The 22069-nt window shown below is 38.5% G+C and overlaps 1 protein-coding gene and 1 long non-coding RNA gene across 3 annotated transcripts in view; both read right to left on the bottom strand.

Annotated features, from left to right (window-relative positions):
• The window catches only part of LOC104993774, a 63376-nt gene that overhangs the window by 20383 nt on the left and 20924 nt on the right, over positions 1–22069 (bottom strand). For both annotated transcript variants that reach the window (XR_825873.1, XR_825872.1), the window contains one exon: positions 13633–13787. This is a non-coding gene — a long non-coding RNA (uncharacterized LOC104993774). The remainder of the gene's footprint in view (positions 1–13632; positions 13788–22069) is intronic.
• Positions 17206–17469, bottom strand: LOC104993772 (40S ribosomal protein S29). Its single transcript, XM_010847165.1, has one exon. It carries the CDS (start codon positions 17440–17442, stop codon positions 17272–17274), a length of 171 nt encoding a protein of 56 aa, XP_010845467.1. The 5' UTR covers positions 17443–17469; the 3' UTR covers positions 17206–17271.

Raw genomic sequence — 22069 nt, forward strand, 5'->3', positions numbered from 1 at the left:
TAGCTTTAAGCCAACTTTTTCACTCTCCTCTTTCACTTTCATCAAGAGGCTTTTTAGTTCCTCTTCACTTTCTGCCATAAGGGTGGTGTCATCTGCATATCTGAGGTTATTGATATTTCTCCCGGCAATCTTGATTCCAGCTTGTGTTTCTTCCAGTCCAGCGTTTCTCATGATGTACTCTGCATACCAGTTAAATAAGCAGGGTGACAATATACAGCCTTGATGTACTCCTTTTCCTATTTGGAACCAGTCTGTTGTCCCATGTCCAGTTCTAACTGTTGCTTCCTGACCTGCATACAGGTTTCTCAAGAGGCAGGTCAGGTGGTCTGGTATTCCCATCTCTTTCAGAATTTTCCACAGTTTGTTGTGATCCACACAGTCAAAGGCTTTGGCATAGTCAATAAAGCAGAAATAGATGTTTTTCTGGAACTCTCTTGCTTTTTCGATGATCCAGTGGATGTTGGCAATTTGATCTCTGGTTCCTCTGCCTTTTCTAAAACCAGCTTGAACATCTGGAAGTTCATGGTTCACGTATTGCTGAAGTCTGGCTTGGAGAATTTTAAGCATTACTTTACTAGCATGTGAAATGAGTGCAATTGTGCGGTAGTTTGAGCATTCTTTGGCATTGCCTTTCTTTGGGACTATGGGGTCATTAAAACCAATGGTAAGGTTTTACATTTATGGGCAGGGAATATACTATGAAGAAATAAAAGCTGGTTATAAAACAACAGGTAGACCAATGCAGGTGTATCCTTGCAAGATGGTGGCAGAACAGGTCTGCAAGCTGCTGAGCCAGTGCCTGCCTGCTGGGAACAATCAGCCCTAGCCCTCTCTACTGAAGAAGACTGGTGATCATTATGAAAATCCTAGAAATGCAGGGTACTTTGTCAAGACACGTCAATCACATTAGCTATTCAGTACAATCATACCCACAGCACAATCACCTTAAGATGTTAAGAAATCCTTTGTGCTACAGTAAGGGAGTTTCGAGATATGCACATAGGTTGTCTTCACAATGCTCCCCTAACATAAATGAAATGCACACCTCAAATGTTTTGAATCATTTTCTTTATTTCAGCCCACTAGTTAGCTTCATAGATGGGTAATTGTAATTACATGACTCTTGCTGTAATTGCCTTGTTGGTCGCAAAATTAAAATCAATTATGAAACACCAGGATGTCTTTAAGTTTGAAACAATGAAGTAGATCTCGAATTTTGCCTGAAGAGAACAGCTCTCTTTTTGGAGAAAGAGTTACTGTTAGATTGCTCTAGTGTGATTATTATCTATCAAGAACTAATTACTGTACATAAACACAGGTCCACATATGTAATATAAATTTAAAAACTCATGTATTGTATGATCCTAGTTATGGGGAAATTGTATGTTCATATACACAGAGAGCTGTCTGAAAGAATATCAGTTACTGTTAACACTTTAGTGAGCTCTTAGTAATGGCATTTCAGGAGATTTAAAATTTTTTTTCTCTGTATGTTTCTGTATGATTCTTTTAATCAGCTCATTTTTAAAACAAGAAAAACAGATTTTAAAACTTTGAGACTCAAGCACAAAAAAATTATTTTTAAAAGGACTTTTGATATTAGGTACCCTTGCATATACATGTGCTCAGTCCTGCCTGACTCTCTGTGACCTTGTGGACTGTAGCCCACCAGGCTCCTCTGTTCATGGGATTATCCAGCTAAGAATATTGGAGTGGGATGCCATTTCCTCCTCCAGGGGGTCTTCCCAACCCAGGGATCAAACTTGCATCTCCTGTTTGGCAAGTGGATTCTTTGCCATTGGCAGGGGGATTCTTTACCACTGAGTCACATGGGAAGTCACTTTTAAGGCTCCTTTAATTATTATTCTTTTGAATGGTTCTAGGTAAGACCTTTTTATTCAGAAAGAAATTACACCGAAATAAATTAGAATCACTTTACATAACTGAAACTTGGAGATTTATAAATTTCTGAAATACACTCTTACCAGAATTACAAGGAAGCTATAAGAGACACTGAGAAACGTAAAATACACTCAATACTTAACAATATGATATAAATTTTCAACTTAAACCACTTCATAGATATACCCAAAATCTATATCTGCTTCTTCTAACCCAGGGTCCTCCTGGTAGTATTTTACATAAATTTTACTTACATCTTCTGACAATATGATATAAATTTTCAATTTGTATCACTTCATGGCAACACCTGAAATCTATATCTGCTTCCTCTAGCCCGGGGCCCTCCTGGTAGTATTTTACATAAATCATATCTTCAAGCTTCTTCTCAATCTCTGTAAAGACAAGATCTACCGTAAATTAATCAACTGCAGAACTGTTTGGAGCAGCCTCAATTTGATGAGTTCTAAAAGAACTGTGGAAAATAATCTATTTCAATCCACGGACTCACACAGGTACTAGGTTTTTTAACATTTATACAGTAAATGTTGTATAAATGTAGTAACTTTCAAAAACCCTAAGAAAGATGTTGTGACTCTTACCCAAAGGAAACTGGTATTGTCATAAAAAGCTTAAAAAAAAAAAAACCACAAGATTTTCTTCCTATTTTTTCAACAAATCCTGGGTGCTTACTAGGCAGTAGGTATTGTCTTAAAAAATATGAAAAACCAACAAACTCACCCTCATGAAGCCTCTGTGCCAGTGGAAGAGACAATGAATATGCAAAAAAAAAAAAAAGAAGAATGTAGTTACCATAAATAAAATAAAGCAGGTTAAGGGAATATAAAGAAAGCATATTTGTGTGTTGGTTTATTTTAGATAGCCTAGTCAGTCAGATGGGCTTCCCTTGTGCTCAGCTAGTAAAAAATCCACCTGCAATGTAGGAGACCTGGGCTCGATCCCTGGGTTGGGAAGATCCCCTGGAGACGGTACCTAGCAGAGACCCTAGCCCATGGTAAAAAATGACAACCATGACTATTACAAGCTGCAGAGGATCAGGTGTTAGATGACTCAAAGATCTGTGAAAGATGAAGGCACCTTGGGATTTGTAATTCCTCTGAAATAATACAAGCATGCCGGTAGTGGTTGGCCTAGGATTGGAACAACAAACACCAAATGGATATACTCTTGATGGAGTCAAGGGCCTAGCAGCTGCTCAGTAAGCAACGCCTTTCTGTCCTCTTTTCCTACCCCCTCTCCTTCCTTTTCTCTTTCTCTTTCCCCACTCATTCCATCCATTTCTCCCTTCTTTTCCCTTCCTTTCTATCATTTCATACATGTTAAATGACTGCTTGCCACATGCCAAGCCTTGTTCGAGGCACTGGAAGTCTAACAGTGAACAAGTGAGACCCAGTCCCTCACCGAGTTTATATTTTTCCAGGAGAAAAAGAAGTAAACACACAAAAATAATTGCAAGTATTAGAAAACAAACAAAAAGAGAAACCTACTCTAGGTAAAGCAGTCGAGGAATGATGTCTCTGAACAAGTGAATTTAAGCCGCTGCTGCTAAGTCGCTTCAGTCATGTCTGACTCTGTGCAACCCCATAGACGGCAGCCCACCAGGCTCCCCCATCCCTGAGATTCTCCAGGCAAGAACACTGGAGTGGGTTGCCATTTCAAGACCCAATTAATGGAGGAAAAAGAGCTAGCCTTTCAAAGAGGAAACGGCAAAGATCCTAAGGGAGAAAACAGTTTGTTATGTTAAAAGAAAGTAAAACAGTACCAGTTACTAGAGTAGAGTTAATGGGGGGAGAATGGCAAGAAATGAAATTGGAGAACTGGGCAGGGAAAAGACCGTGCAGGCCAAAGTAGGGACTTCGGGAACCCGCTGAAATGATTCAACAGGAAAGTGAAATAGTTGTGATTATTCTTACACCAGTGTGCAGTGGCCAGGCTGGGATGCAAGAACTTAGGTGGGGAGAGAGTTATGAGGCTGCTGAAGCGGTCCAGATAGGAAGCGGTGGTGGTCTGGACTACAGTGGAGGCAGTCTGCCAGTGGAGATGAACAGAAGGAAGTGGATTCAAAATATATTTTGGACGTAGGATCCATATGCCTTGCTGCTGGGAATGAGGGAGATCTAAGGGGGAGGGGAAAGACCAAGGATGATGTAGGTGTTTGGCCTGAATAACTGAGGGGATGGTAGTGCCAAAAGGAAGAATGCAGTGGGAGTGAAGAAAAATCAAAGTTCCATCTCAGGACAGTCAGCATGTGATGCTTGTGAGACAAGAAGGCAGCAAATCTATTCCCAGCCTGTGTCTTGTATAAAATGAATATGATGTTATAATACAAAGTTAATACATTCAGAAGCGGTCTAAAGGAAAGAAAAGTTTAACTGTAAATTAAATGCACAATTCATTAAAACTGTAAATTAAATTGGTCACAGCTCTTAAATATGACCTCTCCTATTCATTTTCATGGTCCCTGTTGCAGCACTAAACATCTCTTACCCACACTACTACAATTGTTTGCTAAGGATTCCTGGCCTCTGGTCCCTCCATCACTCAACTCAAAGTAATACCAGAATGATCTACCTGAAGTGCAATATAATCACATCATCTTTTGCTAAAACTCCTATTCTGCAGGATAAATGTCAAACTCCTGAGCACAGCATTGGGAGCATTTCAAAACTTTGATCCAATCTACTGTCACCTGCGTGCTGACTCTGCCCCTCTACCCAGGCACAACAGAATAATCTACCCTCTACCAGCACAGGACCACCACTCACCAAATCTTGCATTTGCAAATCTCCACACCTGTGTACAGGCCTGGGATGCCCTTCCTCTACCTTCTGTTGGACAGTCCTAGTCACCCCAGTTCAAAGTTAGGTTCTTCATACTAATTTCTTCCTCTGGGCTTCTATAGCATTTTGAAAAAGGTATGTCTGCCTTTTCTTATATACTCAGAGGATCAGACTTAAGGGCCTAGGCATGAAGCATCTGCTCCATCAAAGTTAGCCAAACAAGAAACTAAGGAAATCAGATTATGTACAATGAGTACTTAAATCCTCACTTGAAATTTTATTTGTACCATCAGAGTTAGAATTATTTTCCCAACTTTGGCCTTTGAAGTGGGTTGTGTTCTATCACTAAAACTATCAAAACTATCTTCAGTACTTCCAGCCAATTTCTTTCAGTCATTAATATAACATCTGGATTTTTTCATCCTTCTGCCTTCTCAGAAACATCAACTGGAGTTTTGTGAACAAGTCTATCTCCCAATTATTTAATCTCCTGAAAATAAAAGAACTATGAGAATTCCATGTTTAAAACAGAATTTATTGCCCTAAATGCATAATCTTCTATTCTGAGCTAATTAGATGGCTATACTAATGTGCTGACTCTGGTAGCTCTTTATTGTTTGGCTTTTACTGAGGGTTTTCAATTCCAAATATGAACTAGATGGAATTCCAGAAGATGATACAGAACAAATGAATCAGATTAAAGTGGAAACAAAATTCAACATCTTTTTATTTGATACTACTCAATAAACATTTACTCAGTATGAGGGAGATCTTCAAACACAAGGCAGAATCAAAGTCTTAGATCTCAAAGATTTGCCAACTTAAAAATGCACAATGTGAAAGCTGTGATTAAGTTTATTTGCAGCAAAATGAGGACTGTAGCCTGAGGCAGCATTTCAGATAGCTTTGAGAAACTGCTCCAAAGCGGGGAAGGTCAGTATATATGTGATTTTCGTGAAGGGGAAGTACATGCAATCACTTATTTTTTTGCAGAAGGTTTCTGCTACTCATGAAGGAGCAGTCATCACCATTAAGAACTTTTGTGCTTTTCTAGATATGAGGAGATACAAGAATTGGGCTCATAAAATTGACTTCTGAAAATACCTAACTATCTGAAGACCTGTTCTGCCAATTTTTCTCAGAGCACACAATGCTTCATCTCTACTCTCTACCCTGAATTCCTTTCAGGGGGTGTTGAAAATCAGCTGCTGCAGTAGCACATGATTTAATCCTTGTAGAGGTATATGGCAAGTGCCCATGACAAATGCCAATTTGTAGGTTACAGGGCCCCCTCATGGTTATAAATTTGACCATGTTTTGGGAGGCATTTCATGACCATTTCATCCCATGGTGCTAGAAAGGCTCATTCCTAGGTCTGGTGAAGATTTTGCTAATAGTCCGCTCAATGTGCTACTATTGGGCTAGGTCTTATTTAACAATAGTCAAAGGTCTCCAGACCACCTGTCTTACTAATCTATTATGATTCAGAAAAAAAAAAAAAACCCTCTTATTGTATCTTCCCACATGTAGAGTTATACTATTACAATCATTGGTCACATATAGAACTATATAGTCAGAGGCTCAGTCACACATCTGGTAATGCAAGAAACAATAATCTTGTAAAACAGGCAAATACAAATAACATAGCATAACACAGATAGCAGTACTATTGGGTTGGTGGTTCAGACAATAAAGAGTCCGCCTGCAACGCAGGAGACCCAGGTTCAATCCCTGGGTCAGGAAGATCCCCTGGAGAAGGGAATACTCCAGTATTCTTGCCTAGAGAATTCCATGGACCGAGGAGCCTGGCAGGCTACAGTCCATGGGGTCACAAAGAGCCAGACATGACTGAGTGGCTAACACACAACAGAGGTATTATTAAAGCCATAAACCAAGAACTTTCATTAGGTGGAGTCCAGTATATCTCCAGGTCATCTGATTTATTCTGCTCTGTTCCAAGCCTTATCTTTCAGGGAAATGATATATTGGCACTGTCCATAAGGTTCCCAGCCCAACTTCCTAGTGTTATTAGGCTGGTTATCCTTAGTAAAATTTAATTGTTCCCAAGAAAATAGGGACCTTAAAACTTAAATAAGCATAGCCTGGTGTTAACCTCATAAATCCATTCCATAATTGTGGCAGGTTTTATTCCTTGGCTGAAATTTTGCTTGTTACTCTGATTAAGCTTGAGTAACTTTAGAGGAAAAAAAACTTTTTTATTTCTTTTTCACCTGTGCTCATCTGTGGGATCTTAGTTCCCTGACTAGGGATAGAACTCATGATCCCAGCATTGGAAGTGTGGAGTCTTAACCAATGGAACATCAGAGAAGTCCAGAAAAATTCATTTTTATGGCCAGGGTCAGAGCAAGTATTATTAATTGGCCAGATGAGGGGATCCCATCTAGTAATATCAAGAGTAGCCTGAATAGGACTGAACTTTCTTTCTTCTAAAATAATTTCCTAAGGGCTATTCAATCAGAGCCTTGGAGGAGAGAAATCCACCATGGTAACACAAAAGTACTAACATAGCTAACTAGCAGCAAACTCAACAACTGTATTGATTTTTAAAATTAGCATATGATCATGCTCATGATAGGAAAACGTTTGATTCATATACAAAGTGCCAAGAAGTCAAGAAAACATTATAAATGATCATGTGAGTCAGGTCCAGGATCTTGGGCTAGCTGTCCACTTCTGATGTCTTCTTCTCCTCCTAGTGTGAGTGTAGTCTCTCTCCATTTGAGTGCTATTCTAAGGTGATGTTGCGGGTGGCCATCTTCCCTATAGGCTAGTCCAATGTAAGGGTCTTTGCAAGTGGGGATTAATCCAAAAGTTAATTCCCTTCAGTTTCACTGTGCATGAGCTAGTTAAGAGGACCTGATAAAGTGTCCTTCCATCTAGGCTGGAGACAGTCCTTTACATTCTCTTTTCCAGTATGCACAATCCCTGGTCATAGATCGTGAGGCATCTGACCTTCATTCAAAGATAAATCACTGAGATAAGCTCAGAAAAAAATTATAGAGTATCCTTTTAGTAATTCAATTAACCTTCATATTAATATAACATAACAACAAGGAACTATCCAGGAAGAGAGTCTTAGTAAATACAGACCTCCATTAATAAAATTGGGATTTAACATTCATTGAAACATAATCTTTTTCCTCTCTAAAATTACCTTCATTTCTACCAAATATAACCAAATTAAGACTAATTTGTTTGCAAAATAAATCTGGTCTCAATAAACTTGACCACAAGGAGTTTTCCTTATAGTTATTCTCAGAGTCTTGCTAGGCATCGGAACAGGTCCTTTCACTTTGAGATTCTTTTCCTTTGCACCGCTGACGAGCACATGGCTTCTCCAGAGACCTCACACTGTGGCTGGTGAAGGTGATCCTAATCTGGTGAATGGCCACCTCTGGCTCCATGAGAGTCTTGCTGGTGTCTTTAAAGGCCATGGCTGCAGCATGGCTTCCTGATCGACTTGTTCTTCGGGGAGAGTGAAGAGCAGTGAGGCAGGAACAGAAGCAGGTGGCATGGGGCTCTGCTTCAGTGGCAACCAAGTTTTTCTCAAAGAGGTGCTTTGCCGTAATTTTTATAAGGAGTCCCAGACTGAATTTTTTAAAAAGCTTCTCAGGGCTAGGAAAGTCATGACAAGAGCTTGCCACAGATTTTGTCCGACAGATCTAGGTGAATTCCTTCCTTTCCATGGTTCCCAAAATACCTGGAGGTTTCTATACCTGCTACTGAGGTAGCCTTTCTAATTTATCTGATGAGGCTGCTGGGAACCCAAGAGTTTCCAGTCTCTGGAGAGAGCAGATAGAGAGAAAAGATAAATGTTTAAATTCTTCTTACAAAGGTATAATTTACCAAATTGCTGTAAGTCATAATTATTTTGAGGGGAATGTTTTCCTTTTACCTGGAAAATATATATTCAAGCCAGTAATTCTTCAGATATAAACCACAAAAATTATAACCATATTCACCAGTTCACTAAGTCCTATGTAACTAATCCTTTTTGCTAACAATTTTATGAAGTCATCAGGTTTTCCATTAGAATTCTTTAATTTCTTACCCAGTTCAGCACTATGGTCTGAAAATCAGAACACTCTAATTATCCAGAAGTCCATTTTATACATCTTCTTATAAAGGGAGCGTTTTTGCAAAGGTATTAGAATAAAACCATAATTGTCTATAATGATAAAAGGCTTAAGAAGGCATGTTTAAAATCTGATTATGATGCAGTTGACAAAGAAACTTGGTTACTGCTGTGACATAGAACACTAAGATAATGACTAGATTTATGACTGACAACATTTTACTAGGACATATTCAAGCTTTAGGAATTTCATGAAATTTATAGAATATCTATATTAGTAACATCCACCACACAAAATAACCTAAGAAGATTTATTACTCATTTGATAATACTTACCATGTAATTGAATATATCAAATGAACCTAATTAGTTGAATATCTTTCTTTGGGATGTTTCAGGGAGCCTCTGAAGCATCCTAAAGTTGACTAGACATCAAAAGGACCTCATTAGAATTTGACATAGGAAGTTTCGTCAATAAATATCAAAAGGATTTAGAACACTCAAATAGACAGGATCACAGGTCACTGTGAAACAATAGCTACTCACTTAATCAAAGTAACAATAAAAGATTTCAAAGGCAAATACAGAACAGATCACTTAAAAGGTAGGGAAACTTAAAATCTGTTATCAAAGGCAGTTCAGCATCTTAAGAAAACTTGTTTTCTTAGCAGAGAGAAAATGCTGGATTCAAGTTTTTCACCAACTTACTTTTAAAATTCATTTACTCAATTAAATTTATTTTAAACTTAGTCAATCCTGATCATACACAAAACTTTTCTCAGGGTCTACTTTCCACAAACCTTTTATCACTTTCTGTATCCATCAGTGTATCACCGTATCACTTTCTCTATCCATCCAGAGATAGCCAGCTCCAAGTCAGACCTACCTCCTTTCCCCTTGTGCTACAGTGCACACGTGCTGATACATGCTTAGTCGCTCAGTTCTGTCCAACTCTTTGTGATCTTTTTGGATTGTACCCTGCCAGGCTACTCTGTCTATGGGATTTTTCAAGCAAGAACTGGAATGGGTTGCCATTACCTCCTCTAGGAGAATCTTCCCAACCCAGGGATCAAACCCCCATCTCCTGTGTCTCCTGCAATGAAGGCAGATTCTTCACCCACTGAGCCACCAGGGTTAGTTACCTCCTTTTCCCTTAATAAAATGCAATTGCATTCCTCATACGTTCTTTACTAAAAACATTCTACTTTCCTATTGTGCTGAAATGTTACCTTTATTATTTTTGTCAGCTTTAATGACATGTTTAAATTAGAGGTCTCAGCTCTTAAAACCTTGATTTCTTATGAAACTGAAGGTGTAAGCAACTATGAATTGTCCTTTACATTAGTATTATTTAGATTGGTGAACATAAATTCCAGTAATAATTTCTAAAAACATTTGCTTTCTTATAAAGAGCATAACACCAAGAATTTTCATTAATAATAGTCCTAAATGCCTTTAGTTTCTCTGTAAAAGGAAGCCAATGTTCAGTAATTAATATTTCAGTACCTTATTTTATGTGGGAATGACCTAGCTATTCAATAAATTTCCATCACTTAATTTAGCACCTAGAATTTCAAGTTACCAGAATCTGGAGAGACTATTTTAGATAGACATTCCAAAAGCATAATTATTTTTAATAGAGTTTATCTAAAAGCTCTTATCTCATTTACATTTTCTTTCCTTAAAAGTTTCTTTACATCAAGTTACTTCCTTTGGTGACAAATTTGCTATGAATACAAGAAGATTCTATTTAATTTTTATCAAACGTAGGCACAAAGTACTATGCTTAATGTTGATGATTCTAAAGTCATGTCTATATTAATTAGATCAACAAACTTAAACATTAATACCAGATATTAATTTATTAACAATACTATTTCCCAGTTCATGGGAACCTGAAATTAATTCTGGCCAATTACCTCCTATACTTTTCAGAATATATCCAAGGACTTAATTTCCTTTAATCCAGTTAAGCAGAGCTCATTGACAATGAATTTGATAATATCATCCAAAGGTAAAAGCAAAGATAATGTACACATAAACATATAGACAGACACAACAAGAGAGCTCATGGCTAGCTTCATTTTCTGAACTCAGTTATGAATCAGATCTCACAATGTAAATATACCCAATATAAAACTCACTAGCTACAAGTAGCAGATAGAATAAGCTGAATTTAAAAAAGAATTTTTTTTCTGTCCTTTTTTTCCCCTTCAATCAGATCCTGAGAGCTCTGGTCTAAAGACACAGGGAGAGAAAATCAAATTTCTCCTATTAGGACTTATTCCCTCAGGGCCAGAATTCTGAAGAGATTATATTTTTTTCCTTCAAACTAGCTTTCTTTAGGGGTCGGGAATTAAAGAGATCAGTTAACCTTCAATTGGCATTGTGTATTTAATTGGCACAATTGAACACTCTTAATTTTCATAGAAGGGCTTCTATTTTCATAGATACCCCCTTTTATTTCTTTTTCATGGTCTTGAAAATTTGGTTAGCCAGTAACAAAGGTGTTTGTATGTAACTCAGACCAATCTAGATTATGTCTTTTGACAAGACTAGCTAAATCCTCATTAAAGCCTTCTAAAAAGGTGGAGTTAAGCAAAAGATAATTTTGTTGGTTAGAGAATTATTCAGGGTGTCAAGCCAGAATACTGCTTAAGTTTTTTTCAAACCTTTCATAATAGTCCAGAATTAATTCATCCGATCTTTACTTGAACTGTTGAGTCTTTGTCCAATCAATGGGTTTGGGGGAAAGTTCTGGAATAAGATCGTATAATTTCTGAGCTAATTCCTTGCATTCAGTGTGAGCCTTTGGTTCAAAATCCATTAAGGGGGTGTTCTCATTCTTCTTTCTTTACCCACTCCTTGCTTTGCCTTAGAAACTAATAGCTGTATTAATGGATATAGATCTGAAAACCTGGGCTCATAGGTCTGGATATTGAACTCAAACTCCTTAGCAAATCCCAATGGACCCTGACTTGAATTGGGAAATTCCTTAGCCAAGGCTCAATATGCTACTTGGGTCCAGGGTGTGTATGTAAGCACCAAGGACAATTCACCTCTCCCTCATGCGAAGAGCTGACTCATTGGAAAAGACTCTGGTACTGGGAGGGATTGGGGGGCAGGAGGAGAAGGGGACGACAGAGGATGAGATGGCTGGATGGCATCACTGACTCGATGGACGTGAGTCTGGGTGAACTCCGGGAGTTGGTGATGGACAGGGAGGCGTGCTGTGATTCATGGGGTCGCAAAGAGTCGGACACGACTGAGCAACTGAACTGAACTGAACTGTAATAGGTTTCTCCTTAAAGGGAATCACAAACACTTCTGATTCACTTTTAATTTTCTTTACTGGGAGGAGGGAGCAGAAGAGTTGGAAAAGAAAAAGAGATAGCCTCTTGGCCAGGCAATTTGGATAGAAGAGGATACTGGCAGAGCAGAGGGGGGAGACAGAGTCAGAGACAGAGTGCTATCAGGTTTCGTGCTAGCTAACCCTCCCACTAACACTCCAGCCAGATTCATGTAAGTATGTACAGAGCTCATGTTTGCAAGTACTTAATTAGGAAAAATATACTAAAAGAGATATCAATCTAAAATGGCCAAATTGGGGTTCTTTAGATATTTCAAAACTGCTATTTTTGTGTACACTGTTAGAAAAACCCGGTGGTAAGATCAAACAGACTGAAAGGAATGCTTATTTTGATTGGAATCTGGAAGCTTATAAATTATAAAAGGCTGCTAGCACTCTGTCTCTGGACTTGGGCAGAACTTAGAGCCTTGGCTAAGGAATTTCACAATTAGTGTTGAAAGTTACAATAAGGTTAAAGAGAATGAAGATGGAAAATAAAAACAAGAACATATCATAATCAGACCATTGGTGGTCTTACCTGATCTCAATGGTGAGATAAGAAACTAAAGACATTTCAGAGTAGAAACAAAAGTGGCTCAATATAAAAGGCTCACCATGAAAAAAGAAAAAAAAGTAATTAAGGTAGGGAGAAAAACAGAGCTTTAGGACAGGGAAGATTTGAAGATCTGAACATGCTTGCTGACAGAGGGAAAGGAGTCAATAGAAAGGCAACAAGGAAAAGAGTCCAAAGAAGGAGGGTGTACTTATTATTTGGAATAAAGTTACAGAAAATGATTGGGAAGAAAAGGAAGCAAAGAAAAACTGTGCCTTGGAAAGGAAAAGGGGCTTTTTCCTTCTGTAAAATGATGAGCACTTCTCTGAGAGAAGAGTAAGGAAGTTGAGGGATCCTGAAAAGGCCTGGAAAAGATAAGTGTTTGGAGATTTGAGGAGCACAGTCATTTGACAAGGGCAGGAAGTAAATCAGCAAGAGGTGAATAGAAAGGAGTCTAGCGGGAGTCTAGCCTCAGTGAGGGCTTAGCTGGATTCATAAACATAAATCTGCAGAGATACACTCAGCATATTTGAGGACTTTCTCCAAACAACCTCAGAAACCTGGGACACTATGGGGAGAAAACAAGTTGTGGGAAAGGAAACCAAAATTGACTTGCCTAAATTACAATTACTCAGGTTGGCAAGGTTGAGACAAGGGTCTGGCCAGCTCTGGCTCCTGGTTCAACATTCTCTTTTGACTATGCTGCCTCCTTTTTGAATAAAATTTTCCTAAGGCTGGTTAAGTTTGTAAGTTAACTGTCATCTTTAAAGTTTTAAAGCCATGCTATTAAAGCAAGGTAATGAGATACTTGTTCTTTTGAGAACTAAGACAACAAAATTAGGACTTTTTTTTTTTTTTTTTAACATGTACAACGTCATTGGTTGTGAAAAATCAGAAGGATTCATTGCCAGACAAAACCTAGAATGCCACTTACCTGGCAGCTTCAGGAAAGCCCATCTGGTACAGCGTGACAACGGCCGCTCCTCCAATGCCAGTTTTATGCTGCAGAGCACCTCTGCACCGGGAACTTGCCTTTTTTTCCGACTTCCCCTTTCAGCTGCCAGCAGAGTTCAGCACGCTGAGCCAGACCTAACAAATCGAACACAGAACAGTCAGATTCCCTTGGTTTAGAAACTGCCCTTACCAGCTTTCTCAAGCAAGACACGGGCTGACGTTCAGTTGTGACTTTTAACTAGCCCAGTTTATTCGCTCAAGACTATGATTGCTTAATAACTTCTCTTAAAACCCTGGAAGATTTTTGCAGCTAGCTAATTTTTCTCCCCGAGTAATCTCTTTATTTAGACAATATTCAGGCTTAAGAAATTCCATGTGGTGGTGGTGGTGTTATTCGGTTGCTCCGTCATGTCCGACTCTTAGCGATCCCATGGGCTGCAGCACGCCAGGCTTCCCTGTCCTTGCCCATTTCCCAGAGCTTGCTCAAACTCTTGTCCATTGAGCCGGTGATGCCACCCAACCATCTCATCCTCTGTCAGCCCCTTCTCTCCTGCCTTCAATCTTTCCCAGCATCAGGGTCTTTTCGGATGAGTCAGTTCTTCACACCAGGTGGCCAAAGTATTGGAGCTTCAGCTTCAGCATCAGTCCTTCCAGTGAATATTCAGGATTGATTTCCTTTATGATTGACTGGTTTGATCTCCTTGCAGTCCAAGGGACTCTCAAGAATCTTCTCCAACACCATGGTTCAAAAGCATCAATTCTTTGGTGTTCAGCCTTCTTTATGGTCCAACTCTCACATCGACACATGACTACTGGAAAAGCCATAGCTTTGCCTATACAGACCTTTGTCAGCAAAGTAATGTCTCTGCTTTTTAATATGCTGTCTAGGTTGGTCATAACTTTCCTTCCAAGGAGCAAGCGTCTTTTAATTTCATGGCTATAGTCACCATCTGCAGTGATTTTTGAGTCCCCCCAAATAAAGTCTGTCACTGTTTCCATTGTTTCCCCATCTATTTGCCATGAAATGATGGGACTGAATGCCATGATCTTTTTTTTTGAAAGTTGAGTTTTAAGCCAGCATTTACTCTCCCCTCTTTCTCTCTCATCAAGAGTCTCTTTAGTTCCTCTTAGCTTTCTGCCATAAGTGTCGTGTAATCTGCACATCTGAGGTTATTGATATTTCTCCCGGTAATCTTGATTCCAGCTTCTGCTTCATCTACTGGGGCATTTTGCATGATGTACTCTGCATATAAGTTAAATAAGCAGGGAGAATATACAGCCTTGACATACTCCTTTCCCGGTTTGGAACCAGTCCATTGTTCCACATCTGGTTCTAACTGTTGCTTCTTGACCTGCATACACATTTCTCAGGATGTGGGTAAGGTGAGCTGGTATTCCCATCTCTTTAAGAATTTTCCACAGTTTGTTGTGATCCACACAAAGGCTTCAGCATCTTCAATGAAGCAGAAGTAGATGTTTTTCTGGAATTCTCTTCTTTTTCTATGATCCAGTGGATGTTTGCAATTTGATCTCTGGTTCCTCTGTCTTTTCTAATTTTAATCCAGCTTGAACATCTGAAAGTTCTTGCTTCATGTACTGTTGAGGCCTAGCTTGGAGAATTTTGAGCATTATTTTGCTAGCATGTGAGATGAGTGCAATTGTGTGGTAGTTTGAACAATCTTTGGCATTGCCTTTCTTTGAGATTGGAGTGAAAATTGGCCTTTTCCTGTCCTGTGGCTGCTGCTGAGTTTTTCAAATTTTCTGGCATATTGAGTGCAGCACTTTCACAGCATCATCTTTTAGGATTTGAAATAGCTCAGCTGGAATTTCATCACCTCCACTAGCTTTGTTTGTAGTGATGCTTTCTAAGGCCCACTTGACTTCTCACTCTGAGATGTCTGGCTCCAGGTGAGTGATCACACCATCATGGTAATCTAAGTCATTAAGATCTTTTTGTATAGTTCTTCTGTGTATTCTTGCCACCTCTTATTAATATCTTCTGCTTCTGTTAGGTCCATACCATTTCTGGGAATTCCCTGTACTCTTTAAATTTATCCAACCTGTTTTGGCAATATTGAAAGAGAAAACACTGAATATACAGTTCTCTGGCTGAGGCAAATTGGCATGAAAATAGTTTAATTTTACCATTTTTAACATATCAAAAGAATATAATCTAGAATTTGGGGTTGACTTTCCTTAAAAAATTCAGCTCCTCTGGGGAATTTTCCTATTATTCTCCTCAAAAATTTCCCAGAAAGAATGAATTATTTTCCAGACCTATTTGCAGCTATTTACAACAATAGCACTAGATTCACAAAAATAGCATTTTGTCCTCTGGATAATAAAATCAGACATTTTTAGAGTTGGAGAGAACTTAATAATATTGACACCAAACCCCCTAAAACAGTGTTCCCTTACTGAGTTTATGATTAATTTCTCTATCTAAAACTTTATTCCTTTACTTATCTCCTCTAACCTCAATCCCTTTCTTGTCTCCTCAATCTATGCTAACTGAACACTAATTAAAGTCAGATGACAAAGATTGCTATTGTAGATACCATCATTAACATACAAACTCAGGCTGTTTTTCCAGGCAAGATGAGCTCACAGACCCCCAAGCCATGGACCACCAGCCCCAAGAATCATAAACCAGACACATTCTTATTCCCAAAACCATGATTAAGAAATGTCACAAGAAAATAATTACTTCCAGTTTCTCTGTTCTTCCCCTTCAAGAGATCCCTAACTCAAAGACCAAGATGGATCAGAGATTTGTCACCCACTTCCTTTCTTGTTGTTCAGTCTCTAAGTCATGTCCGACTCTGCAGACCCATGTAACATGCCAGGTCTCCTTATCCTTCACTATCTCCTGGAGCTTGCTCAAACTCATGTCCATTGAGTCAGTGATGCCATCCAACCATCTCATCCTCTGTCAGCCACTTCTCCTGCCTTCAATCCTTCCCAGCATCAGGGTCTTTTCCAATGAGTCAGCTCTTTGCATCAGGTGGCCAAAATATCAGAGCTTCAGCTTCAGCATCATTCCTTCCAATGAATATTCAGGGGTGATTTCCTTTAGGTTTGATTGGTTTGATCTCCTTGCTCTCCTCTCAAGAGTCTTCCCCAGTGCCACAATTTGAAAGCATCAATTCTTCAATGCTCAGCCTTCTTCATGGTCCAACTCTCACATCTGTACATGACTACTGGAAAAACCATAGCTCTGACTATACAGACCTTTTTGGCAAAGTAATGTCTCTGCTTTTTAATACACTATCTAGGTTTGTCATAGCTTTTCTTCCAAGGAGCAAGTGACTTTTAATTTCCGGGCTGCAGTCATGGTCCAGAGTGATTTGGGAGCCCAAGTAAATAAAATCCACCACTGTTTCCAGTTTTTTCCCATATATTTGGAGTCCAAGAAAATAAAATCTGTCACTGTTTCCATTTTTCCCCACGTCTTCCCCATGAAGTGATGGGACTGGATGCCATGATCTTAGTTTTTTGAATTCTGAGTTTTTTGTTTTTGTTTTTTTTTTAATTTTTTTTTTTAAAATTTATATACAAAGAGCTAGTATTGTTTCCGCCTAAGGTTGATGTGCTGGATGAGCCATCTAAGGAAGTTTGGTTAGTCCAACTTAATGAAGCCGATGTCCTTCGCATACTGGCGGAAACACTGGCGGCACATATTGAGGCCGTATTTCCGGATCAGACCGTGCCGGTTGGAGCAGACCCGGCAAGAGCGAGAACCCTGGCCGAATTTTCTCGGATGGCTCCAGTAGAGCTGCTGGTGACCCATGTTGCAACGAGGTAAAAGGCTGAATTCTGAGTTTTAAGCCAGCTTTTTCACTCTCTTCTTTCACTTTCATCAAGAGGCACTTTAGTTCCTCTTTGCTTTCTGACATTACAGTGGTGTCATCTGCATATCTGCGGCTATTGATATTTCTCCCAACAATCTTGATTCCAGCTTGTGAGTCACCCAGCCCAGCATTTTGCATGATGTTGAATAATCAGGGTGACGATACATAGCCTATAACTGCATATAAGTTAAATAATCAGGGTAACAATATACAGCCTTGATGTACTCCTTTCCCTATCTGGAATCAGTCTGTTGTTCCATGTCCAGTTCTAACTGTTGCTTCCTGACCTGCATACATATTTCTCAAGAGGCAGGTCAGAAGGTCTGGTATTCCCATCTCTTTCAGAATTTTCCACAGTTTATTGTGATCCACACAGTCAAAGGCTTTGGCATAGTCAATAAAGCAGAAATAGATGTTTTTCTGGAACTCTCTTGCCCTTTCCATGATCCAGCAGATGTTGGCAATTTGATCTCTGGTTCCTCTGCCTTTTCTAAAACCAGCTTGCACATCTGGAAGTTCACAGTTCACATACTGCTGAATGAAGCCTGGCTTGGAGAATTTTGAGCATTACTTTGCTAGCATGTGAGATGAGTGCAATTGTGCGGTAGTTTGAGCATTCTTTGGCATTGCCTTTCTTTGGGATTGGAATGAAAAGTGACCTTTTCCAGTCCTGTGGCCACTGCTGAGTTTTCCAAATGTGGTGGCATATTGAGTGCAGCACTTTCACTGCATCATCTTTTAGCATTTGAAATAGCTCAATTGGAATTCCATCACCTTCACTTGCTTTGTTCGTAGTGATGTTTCCTAAGGCCCAGTTGACTTCACATTCCAGGATGTCTGGCTCTAGGAGAGTGTGAGTGATCACACCATTGTGATTATCTGGGTCATGACGATTACTCAGCCATAAAAAGGAACACATTTGAGTCAGTTCTGATGAAGTGGATGAACCTAGAACCTATTATACAGGGTGAAGTGGGTCAGAAGAGAAAGATAAATATTGTATTCTAACTCACATATATGGAATCTAGAAAAATGGTACTGAAGAATTTATTTACAGGGCAGCAATGGAGAAACAGACATAGAGAATAGACATATGGACATGGGGAGAGGGGAGCAGAGGGTGAGATGTATGAAAAGAGTAACATGGAAACTTACATTACCATATGTAAAATAGATAGCCAAGGGGAATTTGCTGTATGGCTCAGGAAACTCAAACAGGGGCTCTGTATCAACCTAGAGGGATGGGATGGGGAAGGAGGTGGGTGGGAGGTTCAGAAGGGAGGGGGTATATGTATACCTATGGCTGATTCATGCTGAGGTTTGACAGAAAACAACAAAATTCTGTAAAGCAATTATCCTTCAATAAAAAAAATTTAAAAAAGAAAAAAAATCTATAAACAATAAATGCTGGAGATGGTACGAAGAAAAGGGAACCCTCTTACACTGTTGGTGAGAATGTAATACAGCCACTATGGAAAACAGTATGTAGGTTCCTTAAAAAACTAAAAGTAGAACTACCATATGACCCAGCAGTTCCACTACTGGGCTCATATCCTGAGAAAACCAAAGTCAAAATGACACATGTACATCAGGAATGAAACTGGGTCATCTGTTGAGGTTTGGATGAATCTAGAATCTGTCACACAGAGTGAAGTAAGTCAGAAAAAGAAAAACAAATATCATATATTAATGCATATATGTGGAATCTAGAAAAAATGGTGCAAATGAACCTATTTCCAAGGCAAGACTAGAGAGGATTCATGAGGACAAGAAACTTAATCACCTTGTTCACTGCTGTATCATTAGCAGCTTAAGCACTGACTGCAAAAGGTAAGCTACCAAATACATATTAGCTGAATGAATGAAATTCCTTTAGAAGAATATTATAATTAGTGGATAAATGAGTGCCTGGTTAGGCAGGAAGTAAAGTAAAACAAAGAAATAGAAGCTTTGTTTCTCTTGGGAAAGTCAAGAGCTGCTCTCTGAAGCCTCAAAGTCAGTAAACTGCAGTGCCCTCAATTCCTCAATATGTTGGTATAGTTCCTTACTAGTTTCAGGAAATCACAAAGATTTCTCACCTTATTTAAGGATTTTTAATAGTTCTCCAAGTTCTAAGGACAAAGAAGTCAGCTCTAGATCCTATTTATGGGCTTAAGACTAAATAGTATACTCATCCTAAATACTATTCAGTAATAGCAAAGTTTTGTTGAGCATATACTATGTTCCAATACCTCAATAGGTACTGAAGATACAAAGATGGGATACAATCTCTGCTCAAGAATCATCAGAATCAGAGGAGAAAGATTTATAAATATGTATGACACAGTGTGTTATATAATAACTGAGGCATACAGACACTACAGTGAAGTTCATAGGGAAAAATAATTATGCCCAGGAAACTTTAATTTTACTATTTATTTTTATTTTTACTAATTATTTATTTTTACTAATTATTTTATTTTTACTAATTATTTATTTTAATTGGAGGAAACTTTAATAAAGTATTAACAGAAGCAGTGATATTTGGTTTGGGGCTTGATGAGTAAGTATATATTCACCAAACAAAAAAAGATAGAATCTCATATATATGGAATTTAGAAAGATGGTAATGATAACCCTGTATGCAAGACAGTAAAAGAGACACAGATGTATAGAAGTCTTTTGGACTCTATGGGAGAGGGCGAGGGTGGATGATTTGGGAGAATGGCATTGAAACATGTATAATATCATATGTGAAACGAAATCGCCAGACCAGGGTCGATGCAGGATACAGGATGCTCGGGGCTGGTGCACTGGGATGACCCAGAGGGATGGTATGGGGAGGGAGGTGGGAGGGGGGTTCAGGATGGGGAACACGTGTACACCTGTGGCGGATTCATGCTGATGTATGGCAAAACCAATACAATATTGTAAAGTAATTAGCCTCCAATTAAATAAATTTATATTTTAAAAAAAATTTTTAAAAAAAGAAGAATATTCCAGGGACAGCTAACAGCATAATTAAAAACACAGAAACAAGCACTGTATAGTAGACTTAGGAAATACCAAAAAACCTGGTGAAGGGGTGAGATTGAGAATAACAGGGGAAATGGTAAGAATTGGCAACCCACTCCAGTGTTCTTGCCTGGAGAATCCCTAGACGGGGGATGGTGGGCTGCTGTCTATGGGGTCGTACAGAGTTGGACACGACTGAAGTGACGCAGCAGCAGCAGCAGCAAGACCAGTAAAGTACAATGGGGCCAAATTATAACAGGTTTGTTATCTCAAATGAAGAAATTTCTATTTTATTATATAAGCAAAGGAATTAACCAAAGCTTCCATAATACCCTTTGATCTTTCACAAAATACCCTTAGATCTAGGGAATTGGATTAGATATTACTTGTTAATTAAGTATGCCCTGAATTCAAACATCAATTTAAAATTAGAAGAATGAAGAGAATTAGTAGCATGAAGTATTAGAAATATGTGGTAATGATCCACTTGTGGTATAAAATGTTCCTTATCACAGTTTTATGTTTATTAAACATGGAAAAATTTAATAGTTTAGAAACAGTTTACTGAGCACCTATTATGTTCTAGACTCTATGCTAAGCATTAAGAACATAAAGAGATGGCTCTTTTCCTCAATAAGTTTATAATCTATAGGAGGAAAAACATAAATATTATTTTTCTACTATTTAGAATGATCCTGAGTAAGTTGCTTAATTTCTGTAAGCCTCATTTTCCTCATCTATAAAATAAGAATAAAAATAACTACCTTTTAGGGTCTTTGAGAGGATTAAATGAAAATGTGTGTAAAAGTACCCAGCACAGTGACAGAGAGTTGGCATTTAATAAAGTTAACTACTTTTATTGCCTAGTGGTATTGCTTTCGTAGAGATTCTAGTTATGTGGCACTAAATCAATTCCCAGTGAACCAATTTTATTCAGCAGCCCTTCAGTATATGCCATGAGTCACGCACTGCACTAGGCATTAAGGGTTCAGAGATTAATTAATCAGTAATACACAGGATGCAATTTTACTTCAAGCTATTTTTATAGTATATTAGCTTTTCTGAAGTACAGTTGATTTACAGTGTTGCACCAATCTCTGCTGTACAGCAAAGTGCCTCAGTTATACACATACAGACATTCTTTTTTCATATTCTTTTTCATTATGGCTTATCACAAAATATTGAAAATAGTTCTCTGTGCTATTCACTACGACTTTGGTTTTTTATCTGTCTTATATATAGTAGTTTACATCTGTTAGTCTCACACACTCATTCCTTCCCTCCCCTACCCACCCCACCTTGACAACCACAAGTTTGTTCTCTATGCACTTCAGACTATTTCTAAGGATATAAATAACCATATTAGTCTATCAGAGTAAGAGTTAATGAGACTAACATAACTAAAATGCAAATAATTTAACAAAATAATTAAAACAACTAATGCATGTTTTAATACTAACTGAGAAAAGTTTTTTGTTTAGAAAAGTTTTTAAAATGGGGACTTGTTAGTTCCAATTAAAATTAATATGATAAGTTTATTTACTAGGGCTGCAATCGATGACAATTTCACAT

This window comes from Bison bison, unplaced genomic scaffold (genome assembly GCF_000754665.1).
Source record: "Bison bison bison isolate TAMUID 2011002044 unplaced genomic scaffold, Bison_UMD1.0 scf7180017864244, whole genome shotgun sequence".
Classification (NCBI taxonomy): Eukaryota; Metazoa; Chordata; class Mammalia; order Artiodactyla; family Bovidae; genus Bison; species Bison bison.

What these genes read in the sequence shown, in the direction of transcription:
- LOC104993772 (XM_010847165.1), bottom strand. Translation starts at nt 17,442, where the DNA reads ATGGGTCACCAGCAGCTCTACTGGAGCCATCCGAGAAAATTCGGCCAG.